The following is a 15,341-nucleotide window of genomic DNA, read 5'->3' as shown; positions in this document are numbered from 1 at the left end:
ACAGAGATGAGCAGACTGGTAGTAGGACCACCACATAACCATTAGCAAGGACTAATTGAGCCAGAGAACATGTGAGCCTTCAGTGACAGACTACCTACTTTTGTGCCCATGCTCAGTTTTGCCTTACTAGCATGTGCATCAACGGTAGCTCCTTCCTAGTCCCTCTCCTTTGTCTTTTCTTTCTTATGCTCTTCACATGCTGCTCTTCTCTTTTAGTGTCCTGTGTTGTTCCAGTCTGCATTCTGTTGTGCTTTTTGAGAAATCCCATTTTAAACAGCAAAAATTCACATTTCTATGCTATGTGCCTTCACGTACATTTCTGTACCTTCAATATCTTATGCCCATCTGTTTGCTGATTATCGTGGTATGACCCAGTTCTCCTGACTCCTGGAGTAAATTATTTTACTTTGCACTTTCATACCTTCATATCAGTAAATAACTTCAAACTCCACTGGTTTTAATTTGGTCTAGAGGTTGAACACTGTCTCCTCAGAGGTCAAACTGAAGCCTATCACTAGAACAATGCAAAGCAGCATGCGGTGGTGTTGGTGTTGCTAAAGACAGGTACCTCTACTCCCCCAATCCCCTTCCCCAAAAGCCTGGCTGATAGGATCCGATAGGATCAGCTTGATGATAGACAAAACTTACTGTGATGGAAAATGGTGTAGCGGAATGAAGCAGAGCATTACATGATTGTGTGGATTAGTCACCAAGAAAACAACGCACTCACAAATGGGCAATTTTTAAAGTTTACTAAAATAACAGGGTCAGGTTGTCACTTTTTTAAGATTAAGAACTCACTATTTTTTACATTACAAATACCATGTATCAAGATATCTGGTTACTGGCTCAGATTTCTTCTAATATAATTTCAATCACGTTAAGTGGGTGAGAGCCTCTTGTGTTACAGATAGCATTGCCTGAAGTTAAAGATCCACATAGAAACATAGTCAATCATGTAGTCATGATAAAAGGACTATTACAACAACTCGGTGAATTCTCCCTCATGAAAATTGTAAACTGTAATTGGAAAAGCTGGAGTCAATGACTTGATTTAGTGAACTCCCACGGCAGGTGATCAGAGTGGAAAACAGATGAGCGACACTGGTGTTAGAGGTTAATGGTATATAGCATTCCCCTGCCTTATGGAAGACGTTCCTATTCCAGTGAATATGCAGTTAGTTATTTACGAAGAGTGTAGGAGCGCCACGAGAGTATCCTGTAAGCCAGTGGTTTGGGCACCAAGCCACGCTGCCAAGGTCTGCCTGAGTAGGACTGGAGCACGTGTCTTCCCTAAGGGGAGGAAGTGCTGTGATGATCTTGCCATTTTGCCCCGAGCTGTATCTTGTGCTTATGAACAACTCTGGTTTCACTGAAAGTAGGATCTTCTCAGAGCAAAGCTTTGATTTCAATGTGCTGACGCTTCCTGATGAAAACCAGTTTTGTCCACTTGGGGCCAGTTCTACTTCTCCAGTTTGTAACGGGATCAGACTGGTCTCTGACAGTGAAATGGACTGGTGAAATGCAGAGGTTACTCATGTACCTTATCTTGCATACACTTAAGTGTAGATGAGACCTGGACCTAGTGAAATTTCAAAAGTATCGCTACTTTCAGTCTTGAACTTGTTTATTCTCAATGTTATTTTCTAAGCTTTCCTAAATCCTTTGGGCCATTTTCAGTCTTCTCACATTAGCACATGAGGCATTGTAGATGATTCTTACTGCGGATGAAGCTGGATCCTCCTGGATCCTTTATTATTTAGGGCTTCCATACCTTGGTTTCTTATGCAGCCACTGGAAAGAAGTAATTGCAATGCATATATTAGGCATCTCTTGGAGGTACCACCATTATTTCCCACCACTGACTATACAGGAGCCCAAGCCTGGCAGATAATCAATCAGTTGTTGTAGCTTTTGATGGCTTTCTTGCATCTGGACAGCCTCAGGTCGTATCTAAACTGGCAGATGTGGCAGCACTTCTGAGCTCCTGGGTCTGTCTTCTTATTCTGGCTTCTCCCAAACCACTACCAGGAGGGAATCAGCCTCTGTATCCCACACCACACACACACGCAGAGCCATACCTTGATTCTGCAGCCAGAAGAGCTAAGATACAAGCAGAAAAAAGCCAGGGTGTGCTCTGACCAGATGCTAAATCAAATTATAGGGGTGTCAGGACCTCTGTCTTTCTGGACCTACCACCCCACCGAATCTGGATGCAATCTGCATCTGTCTCTAGTGCCATGGTGGGTGATCGCAAAAGGGCCCAGAAAGTTTAGGGAGGCATAAGAAATAACATCAAGACAAAAGAGAAGAAAAGAAACAATGTACTGTGAGGCAGACCAAAACTTTAGTCTATTTTGGGAGTAGGTGGACTGAATACAGACAGTTCTCCCTATTTTCTTCTCTCTGTGGATTCCTTTACTAGTCCCTCCCTCCCATTGATTTTGGTGGGGCTCAAACATCTAGCTTAGGGGATGATTTAACCCCTCTTATTTTGGATACCTGGCTAGAACGGTCCCCCCCGCTGCTGCATCACAACGGGGAGCTCCTTCTTGACTCTGCTCATAAGGCAATCACCTTCCTTTGACAACACTGCATTTCCAGGGCAGGCTTTTCTCTTTCATAAAAGCAATTAAAATGATTAATCTGATTAACCACTGTCCAAATGCTAATTTTATCTGATTATAGGAAGAGACAAAGTGTGATAAAATAGCTTGCTGGATTTCATGGAAACGGTCTTTCTGTGGTGTGAGTTCAGAATTTTGAGTTTTGTCCAAAAACAAGGCAATGAATGAATTTGCTTCAGAGCTCACTTTCTGTCAAAAGGCCAAGCTGACTTGGGGAAGAGGGTGGAGTTGCCTGTTCAGACAGGATTTTTTTAGTTTTTGCCCTTTACCTCTGGAGCCAGAGGTCTGGCTCTCATCCAGCTGTACAAAAAAGAAGATTATGGTATTTTCTAGGTAATTTTAAAGAGCAAAACCAAAGTGAAGTCAGGTGGCTTGAAATCAGCCCCAAGTTCTTCACATGAAATGTTTCTCATGATTTTGGTTTTTGGTGTAGCCATATTTGAAAAGTGATAGGAAAATATTCTTCAGCTGGCCAACATACTTCAGTTACTCACGCGAACCGTGCTGCTGCTTTGTGAAATGCTTCGTGAAGAATGGCACACACACACATAAAAATAAAACAGTCATCTAAAATATCAAGGCTGTTCTGAAAAACTCAGTGGGCTAAACTCTATTTCAGAAAACCCTAACATATATCCAGCTGTAGCCAGTGAAAGCTTTATTTGCACATGGAAAGCAGAACTGGATTTCAGGAGCTCATATAATCTGTACAAAACAAAGTCGTGATTCCTTTTTCCCCTGAAATCAAAATGCAAACCTCCCACTGACTGTTCTGTTGCAGAATTACGCTGGAGGATTGGGCTCACATGTAATAGTGAAACATTTCAGGAAAATTATCAATATATAAAGCCCAGGACTTCTTCCCTAATGGAAATTTTCTCCCACCTGCTTCATGCAGCCATCCTTTCTCTGCTATGTGAGGGACTTTTGTTATCAGTAAAAAAAAGGAACTGTATTCAAAATCCTACAAGATGGAGTTCTCTTCAATAATAATTAGCCTCAAAATCATTGCTTGCTGACCCATGAAAGCTTCGCGGGCATCCCGGTGGCAGCAGCTACAAATACTAATCTCGACTGTTCAGCAGACAGTGCTGTAACATCAGGCCGTGTCAGCCGTCCGGCAATGTTCTCCATGCTCCTGCCTGCGCTTCCTGGCAGCTGGAACTGCAGCAGCAGAGTCGCTTGAAAGCCTGATAATTCGCCGAGTCCACATGCAATGCCGGGCCATGATGAAGCAGCATTTTCCATTAAAAAGAAAAACTGAATTTTCAGGGGCCTCATACTGAATGCTCCTGTCAGAGTCACAGGGGTGGGAAACAAGCCCCTGAAACCACAGCTACATTATCCCTCTCCCCTCCTTGCCTCACAATTTGAGTTAATTTACCTCTCTTTAAGAACCTGAGGCCCAAAGCAGGGAGACCAGTCCCATTGACTCCAACAGGAGTAGGCTCAGGACGTAAGTGCATGCCGCTGCCTCTCCTGCATGATGGGAGAGCACTAGCATAGTGATCCAGCTTCTCCCAAAGCATCCCACTCACTCTCTAGCTCTGCTTCCTGATCCCACCTATGTGGGATATAAACGGAGTGACAAGTGGAGGTAGAAGACCAAATCTGCCCTTCTTCAGTATTTCACTCTGTCTTCAGTGTTTCCTCTGACCAGGATTTGGTGATTCTTCCATCAGTCTAGCAAAACCATACCCGGCTCGTATTTCTCAGCAAGTCCCCCAAGTGCTTCTCTGAAAAAAATCCAGGAATATAGTAATATAAAGGCAGGAGTATGAGCTACAGAAACTGTGAATCAGTTCGCTAGGCAGGGACAATTACAGCTTCTATAGTGTTTTGAGCTTCTTAAAAGAAGAAATTGAGCCATCTTTAGAAGCAGGTAGAAATTCCAAAAGAAAATTATAGTATTTCTAAAGAAATCTCGTGACTGAAATGCATAGTTAGTAGGATAGGAAGAAGTGCTGGCTTGCTTAAACCATGTTTTAAATAAAAGGTGGAAAACTTGATTAACATTTAGCGATGGAGTCAGCAGTCTGAGGAAACACAGAACAAATGGCAAATACCTGTACAGGCTTCTCCACTGTTGCCATCCACACTGCATCCAGCTTGATGTGGGTGAGTGGAGCAGAAGGTATTAAACCTCAAGCAGTGGAAACCTGTAGGCATGACTCTCGCAAGTGTGGAGTAAGAGGGGCTCCAGCCTGGGAATGAAACTGGATGATCTAAAACGCAGAAACAAGCATACACCAGCCTGACCAGTAGGAACTGAGGAGAAAAGTGAGCTGGGGAACACTGTCCTCCCTGGTGCCTCAACTATAACCCACTCTGCATATTAGCGTCTTCATAAAATCTTTCCTAAGCCTGTTTTGCAGAGTTTCAAGGCCTTATATACCTTCTAATGTTTGTAAAGTTCACCCATGGCAAGCAGATATCATTAATTCATTTAAATTTACATTAAACATCAAGTAATACACATTTATATCAAACTCACTGAAAATAGTTCCTCAGCTAATCTGCAGTGGTGAGGAGGAATGCCATACTTTCTGCTTTTTTTCTTCAGAAAATAAAAAGGTCTTTTTCCATTGAGTAAGTGGAAAGGCAGGGTAGAAGAGAGCTGGAAGACCAAAGCAAAGAAGTGAAGTCTAGCAGCACAGCCTGAAGGTGTCGCATCTCTGCAGAGGACTTAAAACAGTTAAGGAGGATTAACCAAATTAGCAGTTTACCTGTCAGTATAGCTTCCAGACTATCTCCACAAACCCCGAAAGCTCTGCTATCTGACTTTCTGACGCTCCTAAAAGTCGGGTGATGTCTGACTTCCCCAGTTCTTTTATTTTTTTTTCTCCATGCCACAGTATTAGACATTAAGATCGGTTCTCATTAAAACCGCCTGTGCCAATCATCAAACCTTTTTTCCTTTGCTTCCTTCTTGTATGCTCACCCGTGACACTTTGACTTTGAAGAAAACCACAAAAATGTAATCATCATGTTATCTCCAGACTTGGTCTGCTCTCATAGCCCCTTTCCTTTCGGTCTCACCCTTGTCCCCTCCTCCATCCATAATAATTCCCACATGTTTATGCAAAAATATTGGACTTTCTTTTATTATTGGCAATTAAGAGAGGCAACAGTTTCAGCATCTCTGCAAGAACAATCATTTCTAAAAGTGAAGTTTTCTGCCTTGACTGTCTGCAACTTTTAGGATGCCAAAAACCAATCAGCGTAGTAACACTACAGTACTTAAATAAAACAGGGCTGTGAATAGTGTAGGGATCGTATCCATGCTCATTTCTCTCCCCCTGTTGCTACTGAATTTGAAAGTGAAGCCTGTTCCCTTGTCCAAAAATCCAGTTTAGACTTGATTCAGTGACCTAATAATCACCTGACAGTGAGATGACACAACATGTACATGGGTCATAGCCCAGCGAAATGTCCATTGAGCCCCAGAGGCTCATCTGTGATTCAGCACTGAATCTGACTGCCAGGAGAAATTTAAAGACAGGTAAAGGAGCTATGACTCATGTAACTCAATTTAGGACACCTCAGTTAGCCAGTGATGTTGGGTGGCTGAAGCTGAAGACCGTAAACATCCCCCTTTTGCTTTCCCATTGCCATCCTTGAAGGTCTGGCTAGTCCTGGAAAAGGTGGAGCAGACTGCAAGTTGTGAGTTGTATGGTATCGGGGTCTGTGGGATAATGATACCCTTCGGGGAGAATGCAGACAGGCTTTGCTGAGCCATCAGGGATGTACCTGTAACTAGCGCCTCTGATTTATGGCATCTCGTGACAGTTCCTGGGATTGCTGCAGCTTTTAAAAGCTAGCATAATCTGAACTAAGTCAAGTCCCACAAGTATAATGTTAAAGCAGGAGCTATTGGATTATCCTAAATTATCATAACTATTAGAAAACAGATTTGGGAGAGACATGGCAGTCCAGAACTGGCAAGATTCCCGTGGAGATCAATCAGTCTGAATAAAAACCAGGGCCTCTTTGACTCCACACAAACGGAGAACGTGAAGGCTTACACAAGTAGTAGAGCCTTATACACAGCAGAGGACTTACTCCCCACCAGAAGAGGCATGCACAAGTAACCCCAACCAGCTAACATTTGGTGACTCACGAAGGAGACTGTTGAAGGATGAAAGGTCAAAACCAGGGTAAAGATGATTTGAGGAGTATTTGCCTCAAAATTCCCAGCAGCTTTTAGTTTCTGCTTATACTGTCTGCATCTTTTGGGTTGGCCTGGCTAATTGGCAGGGTCAGAAAGGAAAAGTGAGCCTGGATTCAGCGAAGTAGTAAGATGTCTCTCTCAAGGTGGAGAAGACTGGGCCTAGCAGCTAGAAAGAGTGAAAGAGCCGAGATCCTAAGCTGAGTGGAAGTCCCACAAGCTGTGCCCTATCCTGGTTTCTTTTGCATCCCTCTGGTCAGTGTGACACTGTAAAACTTGCTTTAAATAAAGACAGCAGAGTTTCGCTTCCGTATGTGTTACCTATGCCAGAAGAGATGTAAGAGACACCATTTTGTAAGGTTTTTTTTGTTCTTAATGAATAAAGGCTATTTATACAATATTTGGTCCCATAGGGGCCAAATTCATAGAATCATAGAATGATTTGGGTTGGAAGGGACCATCTAGCTTCAGCCCTTTATTCCCTGGTTTCTTCAAGGGCCAGACACAAGAGCAGCCACTCTGCTCAGGACCGCTCTGGCTCTGCTCTTTCCAAGTGCCCAAGAGCCGGAGCTTGGGCCTAAACAAACACATCACCTTCTTCGGAAAGTTCCTATGCCAAGGACTAATGAATCTGTCATCTTTGCTGCACACCTGGAAAAATCAAATTAGCTTGAATCAACTTACAATACGGCACAACACTCATGGCTGTTGTTAATACAGCGTGAGCCAGAAGTACGGGCTTGGCTTATTGTCTTTAGAACGGAAGAGAATGGAGTAGAAAGAAAGAAGGGGAGACAACAGAGTGTGAGGTGCCACCACACATCTGTACTGCTGGAGGTACAGTCTAGGGAAGGACCTTTAGGTGGAGCTGACACCCACAGAAATTGTGCCAATGTGTAAAACGCTCCTTTCATGAAACAGGCAAAGCCAATAGCTTTTTCCATGGCTTTTCAGAAGTCAGATGCTAGTTAAAACCTGTGGATATGTATACATTCCTTTATATGGATAATTAGCTACTTTATGTGTGGCGCCTCCTGGATTAAAGAAAATTCTTCTATGCAAATAAGAAGTGGAATACATTGGTCAAATTTATATGTGGAAAAAAAAAGACCTCTTTTATATAAATATGTAGTATTTATTTAGGTGAGTTTCTTATTTCATAGACAAGTGCTAATTCCTAGACAGCTCCCATGTATTTAAAATGTTCACTCTGCATTGTTCTTTTCAACAATGCCCGTATACAAACACTGAGGATGAACAATAGGTTTTGACGACATGCTTAAATAAATGAGACAAAACCTCGTGTCTTGGAATTGGCTTTTTCACTTTTTCTGCTAAACGCTCAAATCCTATCCTATTGAGATCAATGGCAAAACTCCATCGATTCAGTAGGGCCACATTTTCACTCCAAACTCTCTTTTACAGTAATAAGTAGATTTGGCCCAAGTTTGTCTGAAGATACCGCTTTAAACTATTTCTTCTGTTCTACTGAATAACAGAGTGGGTTGATATTTAAGAATGAAAGCTCATCAAGTTTAAATTTCAGTTGTTTTATAATAATAGCCATATGTTAGTTATAGATTGTGTAAGTCTGAAGTTTTGGTAATTTAAAACTGCTTTAAAGTGACCTTTACATGGTTCCACATTTCAACATTTTCTAAAAGTGGTCGGTATTGGTCCTTACTCATAAATCCTTACATTAAAAGAATCTGCAGGCCTGGGCCCTTAGTTAACAGGCTTACAGTAAGGAAGTCCTGCAAGCATTTATATACACACTTAACCTTACAAATCGAGTCTTCACAACGAAATCAACATAACTGCTCTCAGTGGGCGACATCAGACCAGGATGAAATGCCACCTTTTAAGAAAAGTCACTCGCTCTTACTACTGAAGACAGGATGCTAAGCAAGAGGGACCTCCAGCCTGACCTGATGCAGTTGTTACGTTCTTCTCTAGTTAAATGGTGCAAGACAACAAGACATAGCATGGGAAATACTTTATTTTTCCACTGCAGGCTAGTCAAGCTGGGAGGGAAGAGATACTGGGGGCACTGTGAAGGCTCAGCTCCACTACCACTGCCTGGTGGTGCCGAATGATTTCTCCCTGTTTTCCCAGCCACGCTGCAGCTGATCTTGCCTTTTGCTTCGGCCGCTCACACGGCTGCAATTTCTTGTTTCCTTACAGGGCTCCGCTCCCTATTCATCTCCATTCGTTTGCGTGTCATTCCTTGCATGTCTGAGATCTTTCTCAAAAGCCGTATTATTCCTGTCCAGATTTTCCCTCTGACTTCCTATCTGACTGAATATTTCCACTGTTATGGTAAAGGCAATACGCACTGCATATCTGCTGTGCTTTTCACCTCAAATACCAGCACTCCAGAAGTGTTTTTATTTCACTAACAGAGAAACTGAGGCACATCAGCTAAAGCTATTTGCCAGAGATTGTACAGCATGTGAACAGCAAGATACAGACTAGAACCACATCTCCTGACCTTTCCTTCTAATGCTTTGGTCTTTAGGCATGAACTGGAAAATAAACCGGCAGAACTAAAAAGAGCATAAAAGGGTCACACTCCAAATAAATAAAATCAAAACAAGTTTTGATATGTTGACAAAAAAGAAATGCTGACTGAAATTTGCCCTGGATTGATTGATATCTTAATAGTCCTCTTACTTCCGTGGAATTTTGTTACTTCTCCCATGACATTAAATGTTGAAGTGCTATATGTGCAGCACATTTCCCATGAATAAGAAAAATACCAGCCACCTAGCAGTTGACCAGATTTCCTTTCCCTTTGGTGTACTATTGTGTTCAGTGCCCATTTTTCCAGCATTTAGATGGTTGATGTATTTGAACCTAAATTAGATGTTTTCAGTGAAAATAAACACACAATACGGCAGATAGGCATAGTGGATCTGTACGGTCCTCTCTAAATACTATTTCCTGGCTAACAGCTGAAGAGACTCACTTTGAAATTTCCTATTAAATACCTCTGCCTCTTCACAAGCTTAGGCCCTCAACCCTGCAAATGCTTTAGCACAGGCATGTAAGTAATTCCATTAACACGTGTAAGTAACTCCACTGGTACTGATAATATACTAAGCAGATACATATGTTTGGAGAACAAGACCTTGTTTAGGTAAGAAAATATTCTTGTAATTTTTTTTCCTTTGCCTTTGCAAAACTCCAGCTTTGGAAAAGAAATAAAAATGTTATATAAATTTGAGGTAATAAGCTCAAGCTCTAATTTCATTTTATTGTCGCACAAAAGAAAATGTTTTCTATTCTTAGGAAATGCACAAAAAACATCAGGCCGGTTATGAAAACTTGGGACCTGATCCTGTAATCATTCGAAGCGTCTTCCGCCAATTCAAGTAGAGCAAAAACTGGCCTGTAGAACCTGACCCCTTTGTACCTTCAGCATTTTTTTCAAAGTCGTGCAATTAAATCGCTGGATGCTTTTTATAGTTTTTCGTAATACCCGAGATGAGCAGAAATACACCTAAATGATTTGCAGTACAGCACTGCAGCAGCAGCGTGCCACGGGGACGCTCACAAAGATGGCAGCACGGAGAACCGCGTGCGCGCGCGCGCCCGTCCGCGTGCTGGGCCGCGGCGCCCGCAGCCCCGCCGGGGCGCGAAGCACCACGGAGCGCGGGAGGACCGGGAGCAAAACCGGGGGGATTAAACGGGTTGCTCTGTCGTTCGAAATGAATAACATAGGCAAGAAAAGCGATATAATAATTGCGATCGGTCGCTCCGCTTTTCGGAAAAACGATGCTCGGCGACGCGCTGCAGGCGCTCCCGATATTGTTTCCTTTGTAAAGGGAAGGGGGACGCGCTCGGGAGGGACCTGGCCGAGGTACGCTAGGGACAGAGCGCGATCTGCAGGGGCGCCCGACGCGGCCGCCCTGGCGAGGGCCGGGTGGGGCCGCGGGCGCTGGCCCCCGCCGCGCCGCGCTGGCCCGGGAGGCGGCCGGGCCGCCGCAGGCAGCTGCCGGGGGCGGGGGGGAGACCCTCGGAGAAGCCCCATTGTTTAGATTTCTGTCACAAGCCATGGAATACTTAATTTCTTTCATCTCTGGAGTTTTCATTATCATTCAAATTTCATTTTCCATTAATTGATCGGGGATTAGCGAAGCCATTATGCAGAAATTAGACAAGCCAGATGCGATGAATAATTCATGACGGACAATTACACGTTATTCCCGCTGCACTTCCTAACTTCCCTCCGACTTCCCGCCTGCCGGAGGCGGCGGCCTTCCCTCCCGGCCCGGCCGGGCACGGCTGCCGGCGCGGCGGCGGGGAGCCGGGCCCTCGGGCGGGACGCGGGGCCGGCCGGGCTGCGGGCGCGGGCCCCGCCCGCCGCTAGGTGGCAGGCGCCGCCCGCGGTGCGCGGAGGGCCGCGGAGGGCGCCGCGCCGCGCCGCTGCCGCCGGTCCCACGGTCCTTACCGAGTGCCACCGCAAGCGCGGCTGGCTCGGCGGTGCCTGCCTGCCTGCCTGCCTGCCTGCCCGCCCGCCCCGCACACCCACCGCCCCCCGCCGCCGGGGTGCCGGCCGGGAGCGGGAGAGGCGGCGGGCGCTCCCCCCGCCCCGTCACCCGCGCGTCCCACACCCCTCCGGCCGGGCATCTCATTTATCCCACCGGACAGTTGTTGCCCCATTAAAGCGCGGTCCCACCCTTCGCGAGGACCTTTCATCTGGGGAAGTTTTATGACACTTTGTAAATGTGCAAAGTTTTTAATTAGACTCGCCAGACAGCCCCAGGCAGCACTAGCGCCACGAAGTCTTCATGCTTCTCTCTGCTTTACAGCACAACAAGCCGCTCTACTCCTTTGAAGACAATGCCGACTATGTCTACGATGTCATGTGGTCGCCAGTGCATCCCGCGCTCTTCGCCTGCGTGGACGGGATGGGGCGCCTGGATCTGTGGAACCTGAATAACGACACCGAGGTGAGGCGGCGCGGCGGCGGCCGGTGGCGGGAAGGCGAGGGCGGGCGGGCGGCGGGGCGCCGGGCGAGACCTTAACCCTGTGAGGGCCGGCGGCGCTGCCGAGCACCCCCTCGCCCCTCCACCCCCCGCCGGGGGCCTGCGGGGGCGCCGGGCCCCCTCAGGGCGCGGGGAGCCCGGCGTCGGCCGCCGCCCGCGCCCCGGGGCGCGGCGGGGAGGGCAGGTCCCGCTGCCGGGGGCGCCTCGCCGCCCTCCCCCCCCGCCCTGCCGCCTCCCTCCCTTCCCCGCGGCGGGGCCGCTGCTCTCGGGTACCTGTCGGGGGTGGGGAGGCCCGGCTCCGGCACCCCCGGCAGAAAGCCAACACAAATAAACAGCCGCGGTGCCGGCTCGGGAAGCAGCCTGCCGCCCCGCTCTGTTATTTTAAGGTGCACTTTTACACCGCGCCCGTTTCGTAGGTTTTTTTTTTTTATATACACACACCCCCCCGTTTCTGGCACACCGCGGCTGGGCCAGGCGCCTCACACGCCACGCTTTCGATGCCGGCCCGCACCGGGCGGTCACACCTCGGCAGCCCGGCCGCCGCCGCCTGCCAGCGCTGCCGCCGGCGGCGTGGGCCCAGGCGCCGGGCCGCCCTCCGCCAGCCGCCCGCGCCCGGGGGCTGCTGCCTCTTCGGTAGGAGGCTTCGCTTCCCTCCGCACTTACCCTCTGCTCCAAAGCCCCGGGGATCACAGCGTGCAAGCCCCGCACCAGTGCCTCAGAAACCTGACAGAAACCCAGCCTGCCCCTGCCCCTGCCCCTGCCCCTGCCCCTGCCCTCGCCTCCCGCCGTTCCCAGCCGCTGGCTCCTCTGCTCGAGTTTTTTAAGCGCAGGGCATCTCTCGCGCATGTTATTTGTGATTTTATACGCTCACCTTTTTTTCCTCTTTAAAATTTGCTGTGAAACTTAAAAGCACAAGTGCAAATTAAAAATAAAAACAAGTTTTGTTTCCATCACGATTAACTAAATAGCGGGGACCATCGGGGAGGAAGTGATGCACCTTTAAATTTCACAGACAAGAAAGGATTAATCGGAGAGATTTTTGCAAAAATGAGAATGCTAAATACTGTATTTTATAAAAAGTCCTTTTCTAAACATGCCGAACACCCCTTTTTCCTTCTGTTATTTCAGATTTTAAAAAATGCTGCAGACTCATATTAATACTATTTTTTCTGGATTTGAGTTTGCCCCAAAAATGGTTCTGAGAAAACCTGTCATGTCGCTTGAGGTCAGTCTTGGATGGCCAGCAATTAGTATTCAGCACAACAATCGAAATATTTTTCCGCAACTGAAGTCTTGCATATTTTTACTTAATGCCATGTAAACCTAAGAACAAACAGACAGTAAAAAAAAAAAAAAAGAAATCACCTATTAAGTGACAGTTTCTTTTTATTTCCAAAAAAAGGTAAGACTGAAGAGTAAGTGGTAGTATTTCCCCCATACACTCTATTTTTTACAAATTTTTTTTTTAAGATTAGTTTGATCATTAATACGCCTTTCACATAAACATGCTATACATTTCAGACAGAGTAAAATACAGGCGCAGTTTATGGCTTCCAGTGAGTGGTGCTTGCCATAAATAAGCATGGACAGGTAAGAGGAACCAGCACCGGGCACTGCGTTGTCAAGGGGAGCAGCGAGGCCTTTTGAAGTGCTCTGAGCAGGAAGCAGCGCAGCCTTTTTAATTAGAGCACATACAGCTGGAGGATATACAGGAGGAGTCTCCTCAGAATTTATTTTGGGAAGGGAGGGACATATCCTTCAGGTGTTCTCATTAATGCAGGCTTAAACACAGAGCGTAAACCCCAGCATTTTCAGAAGAAAAAAAAAAAAATAACCCTTTCCCCCCAAATACCAGGGCTGAAATCCTGCTCTGCTTGAAATCAACTGATGTTTTGCCATTTAACTCAATGAGACCATAATTTCTTTCCAAAAAATTAGTATGGACCGCTTGATCCCATTCCCATAAGGCTGTATGTAGAAAACTGCTGATATATTTTCAGTGTGTTTACATATAAATACATAGGAACATCAGAAAAAAAATTAATTTCAAGCTCGATCCTGCTTTTCTTCTGCATGCAAGGCCACCCCTGATTTCACAAATGATTTCCATTCTGAGAGGTCAAAATCAGCTCTCATGTAAGGATCAGACTGGAATTATTTCCATGGTATCCGTGCTTTGTATTTTTATGAGAATCAAATTTGGGTCTCTGGAGGCAGAAATAGCATTTGCTTTCCTTACTGAGCACTGATGAAACAAATTAAAAAAATCTTTATAAATGATAAACTGGCAGATTCTGAATAGATGGGAGGTTTTGTTATGCGGGAGAAGCAGCAGAAGTACCACTGAAAGAGAGAACTGTAAGCAGTTCTTTTAAACATCGTAACTGAAAGTGATCGTTGTTTGCTTTTACCCTCTATCTGGTAGGTCATAATTAGTTTATAATTTTCAAGATTTCTGTAGTTGATTACACCCTTTAAGCCTGCACTGCTGTTTGCTAAGAAGTCGTCTTTGTCAGCACTTTTGCCTTTGTAATAAGAAATCTTGAAACACCTATTTTTTAGATCATTATTACTTTTAGATATCAGATATGTGATGTCCAGGTATTTGTGAAGACAGTAGAAAATGACAAGTATATTAATGTGTTTAACTGCTAGCTACTGATAAAAATCTCTGTGTAAGAATTAGGTATGATTGTTATTGATGAGACCTGGTTTTGTTTAATTTAGGAAATGATACGTTATTATTTAGGTATTATTTTGTAAACCAATTAAGAAATTACCTGGTTTTAGTTACAATATGCTGCCTTCAAATTTTTGAACTGTAACACAGTTTCCACTAGTGTTACTCCCTGTATTTATTAAAAACATTTCTCCTGAGAGCTAGGTGCTTTCTGATCGAAATAACTAAAATCATTTGACTGTACCACGGATTTAATCAATCTAATTATTCTCAAAAGCTCAGTGTAAACTAACAGGGGCATTTGTGTGCTTCATGTTGATCTGTGGATACCAGAAATTGTTTTTGTAATAGCAATGAAAGTCATCATATTTTATTTTATATTTGATAAATGAATATTAAAAAAACTTAAGAAGCAAAAAATCCTTACCCACTCCTTCATTCTTTTGCAAAGTGAGTATTATTTTTATGGATCAGTATATGGAGGTTTGCAGATAGTTTCAGGACACCAAATGCCGATTTCCTACCTCTGTGAATGTAACATTTCTTTTTTGATCAAGATTGGAGGTCTCTAGGTTATTGATGAGTCTTATTTATCTATGAACTGATATTATACCAACTTACAAAATTGCTTATTTCTGCTGTGTTATATCCCATTCAAATATTTGTTGGGTTTTTTTGCATGCCGTACCTTAGTTTTGAAAGTGTGAAGATGGTGTCTATTTCTAGAAACAGGTAACAGATGTATTTGCAAGCAGGTTTTGACACTACATAAGCAATAAAAGTAAAAAAAGGTATATTCTTATCATGCAGGTTTTTCTGACTGCATCTTTCTGTTAAAATCTCCTTTCAAAATTGTTAAAAATCTGACAAGCACC

At 44.8% G+C, this 15,341-nt stretch overlaps 1 protein-coding gene across 1 annotated transcript in view; it reads left to right on the top strand.

Moving 5' to 3' along the window:
• Nucleotides 1–15,341, top strand: part of DYNC1I1 (dynein cytoplasmic 1 intermediate chain 1) — a gene marked incomplete at its 3' end in the record, with an annotated part of 193,290 nt that overhangs the window by 156,289 nt on the left and 21,660 nt on the right. The window contains exon 15 of the mRNA XM_082327082.1: nt 11,610–11,750. Coding sequence (XP_082183208.1) covers nt 11,610–11,750 — 141 coding nt within the window. The remainder of the gene's footprint in view (nt 1–11,609; nt 11,751–15,341) is intronic.

Source organism: Platalea leucorodia (genome assembly GCF_965183815.1).
Source record: "Platalea leucorodia genome assembly, chromosome: 1".
NCBI classification, from domain to species: domain Eukaryota; kingdom Metazoa; phylum Chordata; class Aves; order Pelecaniformes; family Threskiornithidae; genus Platalea; species Platalea leucorodia.
Note: the sequence above shows the minus strand (reverse complement) of the source record. Positions and strands in the feature narration are given on the sequence as shown.